This window comes from Haemaphysalis longicornis, unplaced genomic scaffold, assembly GCF_048455015.1.
Source record: "Haemaphysalis longicornis isolate Haplotype H1 unplaced genomic scaffold, Haemaphysalis longicornis Haplotype H1 scaffold_5, whole genome shotgun sequence".
NCBI classification, from domain to species: domain Eukaryota; kingdom Metazoa; phylum Arthropoda; class Arachnida; order Ixodida; family Ixodidae; genus Haemaphysalis; species Haemaphysalis longicornis.
In genome coordinates, this window is record NW_027526385.1 from 113,702,609 (window position 1) to 113,718,613 (window position 16,005).

Below are 16,005 nucleotides of genomic sequence, written 5' to 3' on the forward strand. Positions count from 1 at the left end.
ACACTACGGCACTACGGCACATTACGGCACTAAGCTTAGCTTAGTGCCGTAGTGCGAAAAGAGTTGAAGGAGGCTAAAACTTAATTCTTCCGTGATACATTGACCTAATATATGAAAGATTCGCCTCAGAAATTGTGGCGGTACCTATCTGGTAATAAACCCTCAATAAACGCAGTTTTAGTGAATGGGAACATTTGCAGTCAGCTGACGGACATTGCGCACGCTTTCAACAATTTTTTCTGGTCCATTTTCACTGCGCAGACCACTATGAATTTCACGGAAGGGCAAACGGGATTTAAGTGATAGTGTTGTTGTGTTGCAAGAAAGTGTGCTTGCGTTGCTGGTAAACTTGCATGTAAAGAAATTATGCAGGCCTGATATGATACCAAATGCATTTCTGAAGCAATATTGTGAATGGGTGTCCTATTTTCTTGTTAGAATTTTCAGTGTGTCGTTTCAGAAATCCGTTGTGCCGAGTGAATGGCTTCTGGTGAGAATCGTGCCGATATTTAAAACAGGAGACCGACTGCATGTGGAAAATTAAAGCCCGATTTCGATTACGTGTGTGGTATGCAAAATGTTAGAGCACATAATCAGTAAATATTTAGTCGAATAAATTGAAAACAACCTTTTTTATGCGGAACAGCATGGGTTTCGCAGGTGGCTCTCAACTGTAACACAATTATTTGAAATTTAGAATTGCTTCGCCGAAGCCATCAACTCGAACGAGCAGATTGACGCAGTTTCGATTTAGCTTTCGAAAGCCTTTGACAGAGTTTGCCATGTGAAACTTATTATTAAGCTGTATGATTTCAGTATTTATCCGGGGATTATTCATTGGATTCAGGCCTACTTACACAACAGGCAACAGTTTGTTCAAATTGCTGGCGAACGGTCATCCAGTTTAGCCGTAACATCCGGAGTACCTCAAGGGTCTGTTTTGGGGCCTATTTTATTTGTTTTGAATGTCAACCATATCACGGACTCTGTGCATCGATCTACTGAAGTGAGATCATTCGCTGACGGCTGTTTGCCGCGTAGTCGCGTCAGGAGCGTTCGGGATCAGGAACTGTTGAATGATTCTTTGAAAGTTGTGCATGAATGGTGTGTGCAGTGGAATATGCAGATCACTTATGTAAAAAGTGCTTGTATAATACAGAAGTCCCCTCTGAATTTTAACTATACCATGAATGATACAGATGTTAAGCGAATGAGTAAGCTAAAATACCTTGGTCTTACAATTTCTGCAAATTTGAATTGGGATGAACATATTGGATAATATATGTGGTACTGCCCAAAAAAAGCTAGGTTTTTTGAGACGAAGGCTCAGAGATGCAACTGCGGAGGTTAAGCTGATGGCATACAAAACGTTCGTGCGACCAAGGTGGTGGTGGTGGTGATGTTTATTGACAGGTGGACCTACCCTTGCGTGATATGCCGGCAATTGCTCACCCAATGAGCACCTTTTTACCGCTATGCGCGGGAATTCACCATGACTCGCTGAGGCTTGTGAGATGTAAAAATTGCAGGATCAAACGAATGCTGTCCCTCCTCGTGATCCAATGGCCTTCCGGGAAAATTAAATTGCGACCAACTCTCGAATATGGAAGTATAATTTGGGACCCGTATCAGCAGTACAGTCTACGCTCGTTACAGTGGATCCGGCAACAACAGACTTTCGGTTACAACAGACCATTTCTGTTGGTTTGTCTGGTACCCATGCATTTTAAATGGAGTCCACTCCGCTCACAACGGACCCGGCTAGAGCAGACTATCGGCTACAACAGACTAAATTTTAGGCAAAAATTGTTTCGACTGAATGTTTATAGCGGACTTCCGCGGGGCCGGTGCCCGGTGTGCTTTTTCGTTTATTTTGGCAAGAAAAATATTATGTCTGGCAACATTGCTGGCAGCCGGGTCGTTGGCGCAGCCAAGCCAAGCCAGTGGCTTTTTTTTTTTGTGCGACCAGCGGCATGAGCGGCAGGGTAGCTGATTTCACTGTCGGATAAATTAAGCGTAATTAACGCTGTTGAACACGAGGAAAATCAGGCTGACATCGCCAGAAGTACAGGCCTGTCTAAGCACAGTGTCCGCTGTACCGTCAAAAACAAGGCCGCTGCCGATAAACGCGACTCCGGTGAGATTGAAAACAGGGCAATCGAATACTCGAAGTGGTGCACTCGGAGGCGAGTCTGCCCTCGTCAGTTTTTTTATGTAATAAAAAACTCGGGTTCAGTGAAGTTCGGCTTTTATTATTCCCACGCATGCATCGTTCCCGTTCCGTTCGGCGAAAAAGGTAAGAAATGCCTCAAGTAGGGGTTGTTCCCCATCCATTGTGTGCAATCTGCCGGTAACCGTGCGCAGTCCAACTGGTCTAACTTTCGATTTTACAGCTGACCGTCATCACATTATTTCATTACATCTGTTTCAATGACCAGAATAAAATCGCTAAAAATGTGGAATCTGCCTTGAGGGAACGTCAGGCAGCGATCCGATTTGTTTGACGAACGGTTTCGGGAAAACCTGCCTCGTCGTGAGGGGATTTAAAAGAGCCTAGCTAATGCTGATGGGCACGACTGATGTTTTATAGCTGGTTTATAATTGCGCCTAGTTATATTCTTGCGTTATTTGCTCAGCTCATCTTGCGTCTTTACACGCTTGACCACATGCGCTAGGCCTTTTCGAAGTGCCGGTGCTAAGTTTTGGAAACGGTGTTTACGCGATTCTTTGCCCTCGCGCGAACACTGTGCAGAGGTGCTGCAGGCGTGTAGAAAGAACAAAGTGTATGTACTATGCATGCAATATCGGTCAAAGTACCCACTGTAGGGCTCATAGCCCCCCCCCCCCCCCCCCGTCGGATACTGCATACTTCGGCTACAGCGGACGTTTTTTTCCGGATTCAGAGGGTCCGTTGTAACGGGCGTAGACTGTATCAAATAAATAAGCTTGAGCGAGTTCAACGAATAGCTGCCAGGTTTATTCATGCAGCATATCGCATAAATCAGTCGATGACGGCCTTACTTGCCAAGGCAGAACTTCCGTTACTGGCCTCGCGTAGAAAAATGGCAAGACAAATTCTTTCACGAACTATATAACGGCAAACTAAACCTACAGCCTGAGTTATATCTGCAAATTCCCACACGAGTCTGTCCTCGCATCAATCAACCGTATGCAGTTTTGCCCTATTCTCCAAGGGATGATATTTTTAAGCATTCCTTTCTTGTCAAAACTATTGTAGACTGGAATAACCTTGACCCGCGAGTGTTTGTGGAACCATATACCACCGATAGCTTTGAGAAACACTTGGAAATATTTCTAAACTAACATGAGTTCTTTTCTTGTCCTTCGTTTGCACTGTGACTTGAGCAGTTTTTGTGCGCGAGTGTTGTTTATGATGTACTTGCCCACTCCTGTAACAGCCTGTACGGGCTAACAGTATCTGAAATAAATAAATAAATAAATATGTGCATAAGCTCATGCACCACCTCAAAAAAGTGGCGGAAAAATGTGGCCTGGAAGTGCTGGCCACCGCGTCTGGCAAGCTGATGCGGATGTGCCCCGCCGTAAACAAGAACCCACGCCAGGCTCGCACCGAGAAGCATGCCACCAGTTTTGTCACCTGCAAAGAAGGTGTCATCTAACGCATTCCGCTGTCCTGTGGCAAATGCTCGTGGGACAGACGGGGCGGTATTTAAACGACAGACTGAGAGTGCACCGTGCAGCAGTTTCATCGCTTGCGGCGGGAGGCCATCTGGCCGATCACTGCAAGCGGTGCCCTGGCTGTACGCCGGCGTTTGATAAAACATGTGTTTTCGTATCTGGACATGACTAAACCAGTTGCGAGAATAACGAGGAATTTTATACCTACACAGAAGGAGTTCATTGTGTGAGCACTCCTTCAATCACCCTTACAGAAAAGGAGATATGCTACCTACCAGTGCGCATGTGCAAGATAGGCTGGCGTGTGTGGGGTGGTGTAGGGGAAGGGCGTGGTGATAGGTTATCTTTGTTTCACATACACTATGTAAAATTTCAGTTGTAGTCTAGCGAGTGTCCTGAGTACTTCTTCATCCGTGTCTGTGTTTCGCTAGTGAAATGCAGTCAGATAACCAACTAGCCCAACTTTGTGCCTTAACTACACAAGTTGCTGTGTGGGGACATTGCTTCTGATACATCTTTCATGTGGCAAGGTCTACATCGGGCACACTGGAAGGTATATGAACGTGCAATTGCGGGGTACATGAACATGAACTTTCAGTTGAGAACTGCACAAGTGGGCATCAACTCATCCATAGCTCTGCAAGCGCATGCATGACGCTCTTAAATCAAGTGAAAATAGTACATATGCAGCGATACATTAGGGAAATACAGGAAGCTAACCGCATAGCAAAGAAGGGATGCGATTGTGTCAGTGACCCGTCAATGGGACTTCATATTGTTACCAGGTGAGGATGCCGTAGAAAAATGTATTTGCAATATTCAAAACGCAAGAGGCTGGGTGCCGCTGGTACACACTGAGGGAAGCACAACCATGACACCTCGTCCTCTTCCACGGGAACTCGTCGCACAATACACTGTGGCAAATCCCCCCATAACCATACAGTTTGTTATCGCCTGTCGGTGCCTCGTGTCATTATTCCCCAGCGGAACGAGCGCCGTCGCGGCGCTATGGGGTTACAGAGTCCGGTGGAAAATATGACTTCAATTGTACAACATGTACAATGTCTGTAGAAGTAGCGTGACTCGACGGTGTCGACGCCACAGGGGAGATCTTGTACGTTACGTCGGTAACTTGGCGCAAGACGCGAAAGGGACCGCAGTAGCAGGGCAGAAGTTTTTCAGAAAGGCCGATACGGCGGGTAGGTTTCCACAGGAGGACAAGGGATCCCGGAGTGAAGTGCGCCACCCGATGTCTTCGGTCATAAATCGTTTTCTGATCAGCTTGGGAGGAACAAAGCCGGTTTCGGGCAATATGCCTAGCATGGTCAGCGCGAGCAATGGCGTCCCAGGCATACTCCTATCGCACTGAGGGTTGGTCTGCCGACATAGGCATGAGGGTGTCCAGTGGTAGGGTGGGCTCACGGCCATAAAGGAGGTAGAACGGCAAATACCCAGCCGTATCATGTCGCGACGAATTATAGGCAAACGTAACGTATGGCAGCGAGACGTCCCAGTCACGGTGATCAGCAGAAACGTAGCAGGAAACCATATCTCTCAACGTAGAATTTAAGCGTTCGGCAAGTCCGTTAGTCTGGGGATGGTACGCTGTATTTATCTTATGTTTAGTAGAACAGGATCGGAGGATGTCATCAACCACTTGTGAGAGGAAGCAACGGCCACGGTCGGTGAGCAACTGACGAAGAGCCCCATGCTGGAGAATGACGTCGTAAAGAAGGAAATCTGCCACATCAGTAGCACAGCTAGTCGGCAAAGCACGCGTGATGGCGTAGCGTGTGGCGTAATCCGTAGCGACAGCAATCCACTTGTTTCCCGATGCCAACTGGGGAAACGGGCCAAGCAAGTCCAGGCCAACCCGGAAAAAAGGTTCTACCGGGATGTCGAGTGGCTGTAGTGTTCCCGCAGGAAGCGATGTTGGTGTCTTGCTGCACTGACACTGATCGCAAGAACTGACGTAGCGGTGGACGGAACGATACAGGCCGGGCCAGAAAAAACGCTGGCGTACGCGTTCATACGTGCGATAAATGCCGAGGTGACCAGCGGAGGCATGTCATGAAGCTGCTGGAGGACAGTAGAGCGCAAATGTGCAGGGATAGCGAGCAAAAGTGCCGGCCCGTCGGGACAGGTACAGTCGAACCCTGCTACAACGAACGCCGCTTCAACGAAATTTCCGCTTCAACGAAATATTTCCAATTCCCCGTCAGCTAGCCATAGAAGTCAATGCAACAAAGTCCTCGCCACAACGAACCATTTGTCAGGCTTGCTTTCACTTCAACGAAATTTTCGATGATTTGGGCTGGGTTTGAACAATTATTTTACAATAAAATAAGCATAGCGCCAGCTATCTGTAACTTTTTATACATTCTGGACGCTTAGTTTCACCGAAAAAGCGCATTGCGACCACACCGCCACCCAAAACAAAACAAAAAATAACTCATAGGCACACGCCATTGCTTGATGGTGATAACGATGTGGCTGGCCGTCTTTACACGAGGCGCAGGCCCGCTTCGCCAAGGCGGAGCCCCAGAGCTACAGCCAATCCGTATCCAGTTGAAATTGCATGAATGTGCTCCGCTGCTGGCGCGGTGCCGTCATGTATGCGTTGTGAGCAGCTGTCCTTGCCGTTTTCCTTCTACCATTCTTCAAAGCCAAGAGCGAAAATCATGTTTGTGCATTTGGTCTTGAAGCCTAGTCATCCTATCTTAGTCGCGAGCGCGCGGTCATGTTAAATGCAAGCGCGCGCGTCTTGCCTGCCAAGGTCAGTAGCTGCCGTGCCCTGTCAGAGGATAAGATAACGGCACTGCTCCGGCCACAAGCGAGAGGGGGGCTTCCCACGGCCTAGCAGCTATCTGCAAGTAATCAGCTCGGTGGACACGCCTTGTTGTACAGCGATACGTTTTGCGCCTGCGTTCTTTGAGTGGTTCTTTGGGTGGTGAAAAAACAGATAACCATTGGTATGTTTGTTATCCGAATAAACATGAGTTATTGCGCGTCATTCCTTTTTCTAAACATTGTATTATGCTGCCAATGTTGCGGAAACGCACGGGGCTATTTTTCTGGCCTTTCCGTGGTGTGTTGGGGCAGATTTCGCCTCAACGAATTTTCGCTTCAACAAAATTTTTCGCACGTCCCGTCAATTTCGTTGTAGCGGGATTCGACTGTATTGTGGCGATACAAAAGGTTATCGCGTAGCACAAACATTCCCGTCGACGCGTCATATGAGGCAGAGTTAATGCTGTCGATGATCGATCGTAATGCTGGGTCATGGCGCTGTTCTTCCGGAATGTGGAGGAGTCCAGATATAGCACACAGAAAGACTGCGTCGTCATCGTCAGCAGCATCTGATGGGTCGATCGGATGGCGAGACAAGCAATCAGCATCTTGGTGCAAGCGTTTAGATTTGTATTTTACGTGGAATGTATATTCCTGTAGGCGCAATGCCCATCGACCTAACCTGCCTACCGGATCTTTTAGCGAAGAGAGCCAGCACAGCGCGTGGTGGTCTGTTATGACTGTGAATGGAGATAAGGGTGACAATTGGCGACAGACCACACGAGGGCGAGGCATTCTCGTTCCGTAATGGAGTAGTTGCGCTCTGGGGCGGAAAGAAGGCGGTTGGCATAGGCGATAACCCGCTCAAGACCATCCTGTCGTTGCGCCAAGACAGCACCGATTCTGTACCCACTGGCATCTGTGCATACTTCTGTGGGTGCATATGGGTCAAAGTGAGCCAGAAGTGGAGAGTGGGTGAGTATGGAGATAAAGTTGGTAAAAGCGGCAGCGTGCTCGGAGCTCCACGAAAAAGGAACATTTTTCATCAAGAGGTTGGTGAGGGGTCTAGCAATATCAGCAAAGTTCCTGATAAAGCATCGAAAATACGAACAAAGTCCGAGAAAGCTTAGAACGTCTTTCGTCGACCGCGGTGCTGGAAAGTTCTGAACTGCGTGAACTTTATCAGGGTCGGGACGAACCCCCTTCACGTCGACGAGGTGTCCGAGGATTGTGATTTGCTGACGTCCGAAATGGCATTTGGAGAAATTCAGCTGAAGCCCGACGCGTCGGAAAAGGGTTAGAATTTCTGAGAGGTGTTCGACATGGGTAGTAAATGAGGGAGAAAATACGATAACGTCATCCAGGTAACAGAGGCTGGTGGACCCCTTGAAGCCCTGGAGCAGCGACTCCATCATGCGCTCGAATGTGGCTGGAGCGTTGCAAAGGCCGAATGGCATCACTTTGAACTGGTACAGACCATCGGGTGTTATGAAGGCGGCTTTTTCACGGTCCATTTCATCTACGGTGATTTGCCAATATGTATCCAGACCGAAGGTCAATGGATGAAAAATACTTAGCGCCGTGAAGGCAGTCAAGGGCGTCGTCTATCCTTGGGAGCGGATACACGTCCTTCTTTGTGACTGCATTGAGATGGTGATAATCGACGCAAAACCACCATGTGCCATCTTTTTTCTTCACCCGCACTACTGGAGAGGCCCATGGACTGCAAGAACTTTCAATGATATCCTTCGCTAGCATCTTATCCACTTCCTGTTGGATAATTTGCCGCTCTGCACGAGAGACACTGTAAGGGCGTTTGTGAACGGGGCTTGCGCTGCCGGTGTTGATCCGGTGGGTGACTGACGAGGCTTTCACTAAAGGGCGATTGTTCAGGTCGAAAATGTCTCAAAAGGCAGCCAGGAGGCAGCAGAGTTGATCGGCTTGGGCAGGCAGCAAATCTGGGGCGAACATTTTAGCAAAACGTTCGGTCGGGGCAGTCGCGTCCGGAATATGAGGGCCAGTATTTCATTGGCAATCGTCGGCCAATGCAGAAACGTGGCATCCCTCTAAAGGGGAGAGGAGGCCCAGAGTGATGGCTTGCGGCAGAAGTTGGGTAGAAAAACTGAAATTTAGGAAGAGAAGAGATGTGAGATTTTGCGTGATCGTGGCGACTGTGTGGGGGAGGGTCACGTTGCGCTCCAGTAAAACGGCTGGTATTGGAGAAATGACCTACTAATCGCCATCAGGAACAAAGGGAGATACACACAGTGGTACGCAAGAAAGAGCTTGAGGCGGCAAACGGGTGTCTTCGAGGCAGCACAGACGGGGCAAGGGTTCATCGACTGTGATTGGCGACAGGGGTAGGTCAAGGTGGACGAGTCCAAGGGAACAATCGATCAGCGCAGAATGGTCCGACAGAAAATATTGGCCGAGGTTGAGGTCATGGGTGCAATGCTCTAAAACGGTGAACAGGACAGAGGTATCATGACCAGCAATCGTGACGCGTGCAGTGCACATGCCCGCGATGGCAGCAGTTCCTCCGTCACCGACTCGGAGACAAAAAGTGGCTGGCGTCAAAACTTTGCACAGGCGGGAGCGAAGTTGCGCACTCATCACGGACACCTGCACTTCTGTGTCTATCAGCGCACACACAGGGACACCATCAACTTTAACGTCTAACAAGTTCTTTTCGGCAGGCAGCGTTGTTAGAGGATTTTCGGGTCATCGGGAAAATGCAGCGGTACCTCTGGGCGCTGCATCGTCTAGTTTTCCTGGTTGGATCGTGGGTATGGTGAGGAAGAGCGGCGGGGCGAACGGGACTGAGGGGTCTGCGGTGACAGCGAGCGACCGGACCAGCGACTGTCGGTAGAATTCGAGAAGTTGGGTGGTGGCATCTGGCGGCTGGTGTAGAAGCGTCGATTTCCCTCGTCCTTGTACACGGAGAAGTGGGTCGGGCGCGATTGGAACAAGCGGTTATGGCAGTAGCGGGCGACGTGGCCGGCTCGGCAGGAGTTGAAGCAAATTGGCCAGTCATCGGGCGTCCTCCATTCATGTGGGTTGCGGTACCGGAAGCGCGGCCGTATATTGTCGCATCGAGGCGCTTGAAAGGAAGGAACAGGGCGATCATTTGGATGAGCGACGGCGCAAATAGGCTGCAATCCCAGATGGATGAGCTCGTCGCGTACAACGGCTTGTATCAAGGGTAAAGCAGGCACATTGGAGGGTGGTTGGTTAGGCTGAACCCCGGCTGGAGCCATGGCCTCAAGTTCACGACGCATTATTCTCATCACATTTTCGGAAGTCGGTGCTGCCCCTGTCGAAGGGAACTGCGCTGGTGTTAGCAAAATGTTGTCGGAGCACGACGAGGTCGCAGCCGTGTTAGGAAGTAGTGTGAAATGTTGAACAATGCGACGGCTTTTCGCCTGCTCAAAGCGGCGACATTCGGCGATAATACCGTCTACTTCGTCACAGTTCTTAAAAACCAGGAGGTTGAACGCGTCGTCCGCTATCCCCTTCAAAACGTGTCGCACTTTGTCTTCCTCGGATATTTGTCGGTCAACTTTGTGACAAAGGGCCAGTACGTCGAGGATGTACGCGATGTACGACTCAGTGGGGCCCTGCACACGAGAAGCGAGATTGGTGTTTACTGTGAGCTGCCCACTAGCGGACGTCCCAAAAATGGCTTTGAGGTCTTCTTTGACAACATCCCAGCTGGTGAGCTGTGCCTCATTCATGAGAAACCATGTTTGGGCCGTACCTTTGAGGCAGAAAGACAGGTTGGCGAGCATGATGGTCTGATTCCAGCGGTTGTGGCCACTGACGCGCTCGTACATCATGATCCAGTCTTCCACATCCTCGTCAGCCGTGCCATAGAAGAAGGGAGGGTCGGTCCCGGGGGTGCAACAAAATGATGTGGGGGCTTGTCAAAGGGGCAGTAGCCGCTGGGGCCTCGTTGCGAAGCGGGGTTGTCATGGCTGCAGTAGCCGCTGGGTCGTCCGAGCGAAGCTCGGTGAACGAAATCTGGCGACCGCGTCTTCTCAGAAGGCCCCGCACCTCCACCACAAGATGTTACGAGGCGAGGATGTCGTAGAAAAATGTATTTGCAATATTCAAAACACAAGAGGCTGGGTGCTGCTGGTGCACACTGAGGAAAGCACAACCATCACACCTCGTCCTCTTCTTCCACGGGAACTCGTCGCACAATCCCCTGTGGCAAATCGCCCCATAACCATATAGTTTGTTATGACCTGTCGGTACCTGAGCGTATTTATTAGGCTGTGAATTTTCCTCACCACAAAGTTTTTTCTACATGCAAGTGGAGCCACGTAACTTTGGCGTGCAATTATGCGTGTTCTTAAGCTGCCTAAAAGTTAGTTGCTAGTCGTTGCCTGTTCTCGCGAGCTACTCTCTCTGTTATTGTCCATATTTCACGCCAAGTGCAAGTATTGTTAAGATGCACCAACTCGGTAAACACGTCTTTGTAAGTGGCTGAAATAACCTTAAACACAAAGGAATCAAACTGTGCTTGATGGCCATGCCAAGGAACCCACCAGTAACTAGTAACAGCAGGTATTGCCTCAAGCCTATTAAACTGCACGTCAATTTCCTCGATTTTAAGATGCAGAAAGCCTACAAACCTTGTGAGATTGGCAGCAGTGACGCACAGATTTCCCCCACTCTTGTCTGCAGCAGTTGTGGCAGGATCTGTAGCGCAGAGCTCATGCCAGGCACTGTAAAAAAAAGAACACCACACATTATAATATACGGTACTTTGCGAATAAAAAATAAACAAGCAACCAAAACGAGCAAAAAATTGGGCAAGCATTTTGAATGCTCACCAGGGTCACAAACTAACAAAATTGTAAAAACCATTCTTTTGTTAGGATCTTTGGAGCAGCCATAAAAATTTTGGAATTTGTTACCACCACGAAACTTGTCTGTAAACAGGTCCTCTGACACAGCGGTTCCCTCTCACAAGTGTCGCAACATAATGACAGCATGCTTGTCGACCTAACCGCGAAAACCTGCGTTGGGTTCCTTGAAACAGCCAGAAAGTTTCCATATATGCCACCCATCCCTGCCACAAGTGAAGGCATCACGAACTGAGACGATATACAAAAATGCTATAAATCAATGGTTGGCAACCCGCAGCCCACGGGGCAGTATTATGTGGCCCCCGGCACAGTGGTAGACCCCCTTCTCCTCTGTCACTTACTACCTGATGGCCGACATGGCGGCTTCAACCTCAACTAGCATGAAAGCTCGTTAGGTTCATGATGAAAATAAACAGGATAACGATTTCTATTCCAGTTTTGTACACTACTTTCAATTTAAAAAAAAAATTTTATTTGCCTGCAAAGCCTCCCTCCCCTCCCAACCAGTGCGCCCTCCGGCCCCCTCGGTGTCTGCTGCATGCAACCCGGCTCTCCACCTTAAAGGTTTCTGACCCCTGCTATAAACTAATATTGAGCAAACGTTGCAAATAATTTTTAACTGTCACTACTTGTTCAATTCGAAGTGAATGAAAATATGCAAGGTCTCTCCTCTGCATGCATCCCGCAAGCATACAAACCCATTAAACCCTTTGTAATTTCATTGAAGGGTCCATGAAGACTAGCTAGGGTTGAGGCTAGGCCAAGTAGATTCCAAGTTGAAAAAGACTAGAATGCAAAATGGGCGAGACACATACGAGAAATAAATAAGGAAAAACATAAGTGCTAAAGTTTCTACTTATTTCTTTGTCTTGTGTTTTGCCTGTTTTGGACATTTCCTTCCTTTTCACCCAAGACGACAACATATTGTTTTTATGGACCGGGCAGTAGCTCATGGCTCTCGACAATTTTGTTCAACAGAAAACACTGGCGCCATCAATGAAGGATCAGGGTTTAAGGGGAGACGCGGGTCGAAAAATCGCGTTTTTTATTTCGGAAATTTTCACTTTTTTGTTTTCAGTCGTATTCGATTCTTTGAACATTCATGTTTACCAGAAATAAATTTCAATCGGTAATTCATATCAGAAGTTACTGAAAAATGCATTTAAGTAAGCCCCGGCGACCTAAAAAATCGCTGAAATCTGCCGAAATCAACGTTTTTCCACCCCCTTTACATCGAGGCAGCGGCACCATGCGCCATTTGTAATCACTGAGGCGGGTAGAGTTGTCCATGCTCTCTCAATCGCAGTCTCGCAGAGTCTCGTCCGGAAAGAAAAAATACTATAAAAAAGCGTTTTTTGAAGCGCCCATGGAGGAAAGAAAAGGTTAGGAGAGGCCCTGACGTCACATTTGTGAAGCCGAGTCCCACCATGACTTGAGCCCATGGAGCCCAGCACTCTATCCCATCATCCTTTGCTGTCTCCGGTTTTTTGACTAACATGGCGTCGCCCTGCCCTCCCGCTTCGCAGCGAAAACAGCTTCGTCGCTAATTTCTCTGTGCGATGTCATATTCTAAGGGGTTGATTTCACCTTCACTTTGCCCATTCTAACCCTCACCCAAAGTTTCAATCGAAAAACGGCCTTCGTTTTTGAGATAGAAGGACGATTTTTCAGCTCTTAAGCCTGGCAAAGTAGCGTTTGTCGTCGTCATAGCAACAGGCTCGCGGGATGGCGAACGCAGACGCCTCCGACGGCCGAGTTTTCAAACTGGCCTAATCTAAAAACGTTTGTCGTAGCGACTGTACTGGTTTGCAAGCGTTGCGAGGCAGCCACATACCAAGCGCCTTAAAAATTTGTCCGTTCTATTTGCCCAAATTTGGCCGCCGCAGTTGTAAACAAGTAAGCAACATCGTCCATGGGCTGAAGAAAAATGACGCCACTTCCTCCACACTTTTCGCAATGCATTGGGATGCTAGGGGCCTCTCCTGAGTTTCTTTCCTCCATGGAAGCGCCCCTGCGTGCCGTTTGAATCGCGCGGCACGTCACGTGGTGCCGGAGCGAGCGCGCCATTGGCTAGCGCAGCGCCCGCTTGTCGCTTCGGCCCCGCGCTGCATCGCCAACTGAACTTCGCGAGGATTTATTCGATTAGTTACGCGATGAATCCTGCCAGAAAGCAGGTGTACAAGGTGAAAAAGTACCGGACGATAAACAAGTATGTGGGAAAACGTCGTAAAGTGCGTCGTCAGACTGCCGCAAAGGCGAACGGCCCGGAGAGGTCTAGGCCTAACCCCAGCGTCGGCAACGATCGCGACGACGACTTCGCCGGCGGCCTCGATGCTGCTGCAAACTTCGTCAGCGCCTCACAAAAAAAACTGGAGTTTTTTTAGAAGAACGAAAGGCATGCGCGTGATGGCGCATCGTCAACAGTGCTGTGCGACATCGATGCGATGACGGCACTTGTGGGCGGAGCGGCGTGCCTGTCTTGCCGTGAACACAAACTTGTTGTTCGCGAGGTGGCAGAACGGCGCAAAGGACTTTCGTCCTATCTCGAGTTGCGGTGTGAGAACAGTGAGTGCGCGTCTTGTGTTCTCACTTCGACACGTACGTCGAGGCGTGTTGCCTCTGGCGAAGCCGCCGCAGCATCTGATGGCTGCGCGGAGGTGGTGCACTACGGCAACGGGAGCTCGCGCGATAGCTTCGCGGCGAATGTGAAAGCTGTCGTAGCCTCGCGTGCCATAGGCATCGGACATGACCAGCTTTCGCGGTTTTGTGCGATTGTTGGACTGGCAAAGCCCATGCACCACAAAACCTTCCAGGCAATCAGCAAGAAGGTTCACGATGCTGCTATGAGGGCCGCAACCGAAAATTTGAACCAGGCAAGAGCTGTGACAAAGCAGGTGGTTGATGGTAGTTACGTGGCCGTAATGTATGACGGAACTTGGCAGAAACGAGGCCATAAAAGCCATAACGGAGTCGGCGCGGCTATCTCCCTGGACACCGGCCTGTGCTTAGATTTCGAAGTCCTGTCGAATTACTGCCACGCTTGCAGTCTACACAACGACATCGGCTCTGAAGAGGAAATCTGGCAGGCCTACCACAGACCTGTCTGTGAGAAGAACACCGACAGCTCCTCTCATGGCATGGAAGCCGAAGCAGCACTAAGGATATGGGAGCGCACATTGCTGTACGAGTCTCCACTTCGCTTCACAACATTTCTTAGTGATGGCGACAGCAAAGCGTACAACGGAGTTTGTGACGCCAAGGTGTATGGTGCAGATGCCATCTGCAAGGAGGACTGCACTAATCATGTTGCAAAGCGCCTAGGCACTGCCATACGCAAATTGCCGACACAACTGCCCGGAGGCGAGAAGCTCAAGCCTGCCACCATTGAAAAGCTGCAGACATATTATCAGATCGCCATCACTAGCAATAGGGGCAACCTTCGGGACATGTACATTGCCATATGGGCGTCATACTTTCACTCTTGCTCCACTGATGGTGCTGGCAGCCACAACTTCTGCCCACCAGGCCAAGAATCATGGTGCAAGCACAAGTGTGCTGAAGCAATGGGCGAGCCTGCACCACAGCATACACCACTTCTGACGAAGGCACAGGGTCGGGCACTGCTGCCCATACACAAGCGCCTTTCTGACGAGAAGCTGCTGGCCCGATGCCTTCAAGGGAAAACTCAGAACGCTGCTGAGTCTTTCAATAGTAAGGTGTGGCTGCTGTGCCCCAAAACAAAGTTTGCTTCCCGGAGTGCTGTGGAGACTGCCACAGCCATTGCTGTGCTCTGGTATAACCGGGGCCATGCAAGCTTCGAGCTGGTCCTGGAGGAGCTTGGTGTCCTCCCACCAGCAAGCTTGACCACCCTGGGGGACTACAGCGACAAGAGGCGCGTTCAGAAGATGAATGCCCAACAGACTGCTGAGGCGAGGGCTTACCGCCGCACATCGGCCAAGAGAGCTCGCCTACAGGACTCCGCTCGGAAGGACCGCGAAGGAGTTACGTACAGTGCGGGCGAATTCTAATCACTGTGGCCAGCTCCTGGACATACTGCCTGTGCATTGGACACACTTTTGAGTGTTTGCAAGTGCACCCTAATTAGTAAACATGTTTCAAACTTTCAAACGCGTTTTTCTCATTTTGGAATTTTTGGCCACGGTCACAGTTCACTCACGTAGTTTCATCCCCTTAAAATTGTCCTATTGCGATGAAACTTGGCACACACATTCTTCAAGGTGTATAGAGTGCCGTTATCTATTTTGATTTATGATACATGTCCATTATCAATCAAAACATGCCAAGAAATCATACAAGGAACCCTGAAAAAAAGAAGTTTGGCAGATCTGTTCATTTTTTGTAGTAACAGCTTTTTTTCTCATAATTTTAACCTCTTAAGTGCACACAGTGGTTCATGACAGGCATAATAAGCTATTACACAAATATCTACACAAAAGTTTTGATGTCGAAAAAGCGAGAGTAATAATCCCCTTGTTTCGCTATTGCACGTATGATAACTTTAAAAGTAATGAGGCCACACAAAATCTGATAACAGTTTTGGAATCTACAAGAAAAAATGTCTCTGTGGCTAAATTTGGAAAACCCTAACTTGAAAACTAAAGAAAAAGTGTTTTCGAGTAGCGTCTCAGGAGTACTGACACAAAATGCTTGTGCTAATTTT

General features: G+C 49.0%; 1 protein-coding gene and 1 long non-coding RNA gene across 9 annotated transcripts in view; one reads left to right on the forward strand and one right to left on the reverse strand.

Annotated features, from left to right (window-relative positions):
• Positions 1 to 16,005, reverse strand: part of LOC144138694 (uncharacterized) — a 57,917-nt gene that overhangs the window by 18,045 nt on the left and 23,867 nt on the right. For all 8 annotated transcript variants that reach the window (XR_013315941.1, XR_013315942.1, XR_013315943.1 and 5 more), the window contains one exon: positions 11,088 to 11,180. This is a non-coding gene — a long non-coding RNA (uncharacterized LOC144138694). The remainder of the gene's footprint in view (positions 1 to 11,087; positions 11,181 to 16,005) is intronic.
• LOC144139376 (uncharacterized) lies at positions 13,319 to 15,963 on the forward strand. Its single transcript, XM_077671741.1, has one exon. The coding sequence runs from the start codon at positions 13,769 to 13,771 to the stop codon at positions 15,350 to 15,352; it is 1,584 nt and encodes a 527-aa protein (XP_077527867.1). The 5' UTR covers positions 13,319 to 13,768; the 3' UTR covers positions 15,353 to 15,963.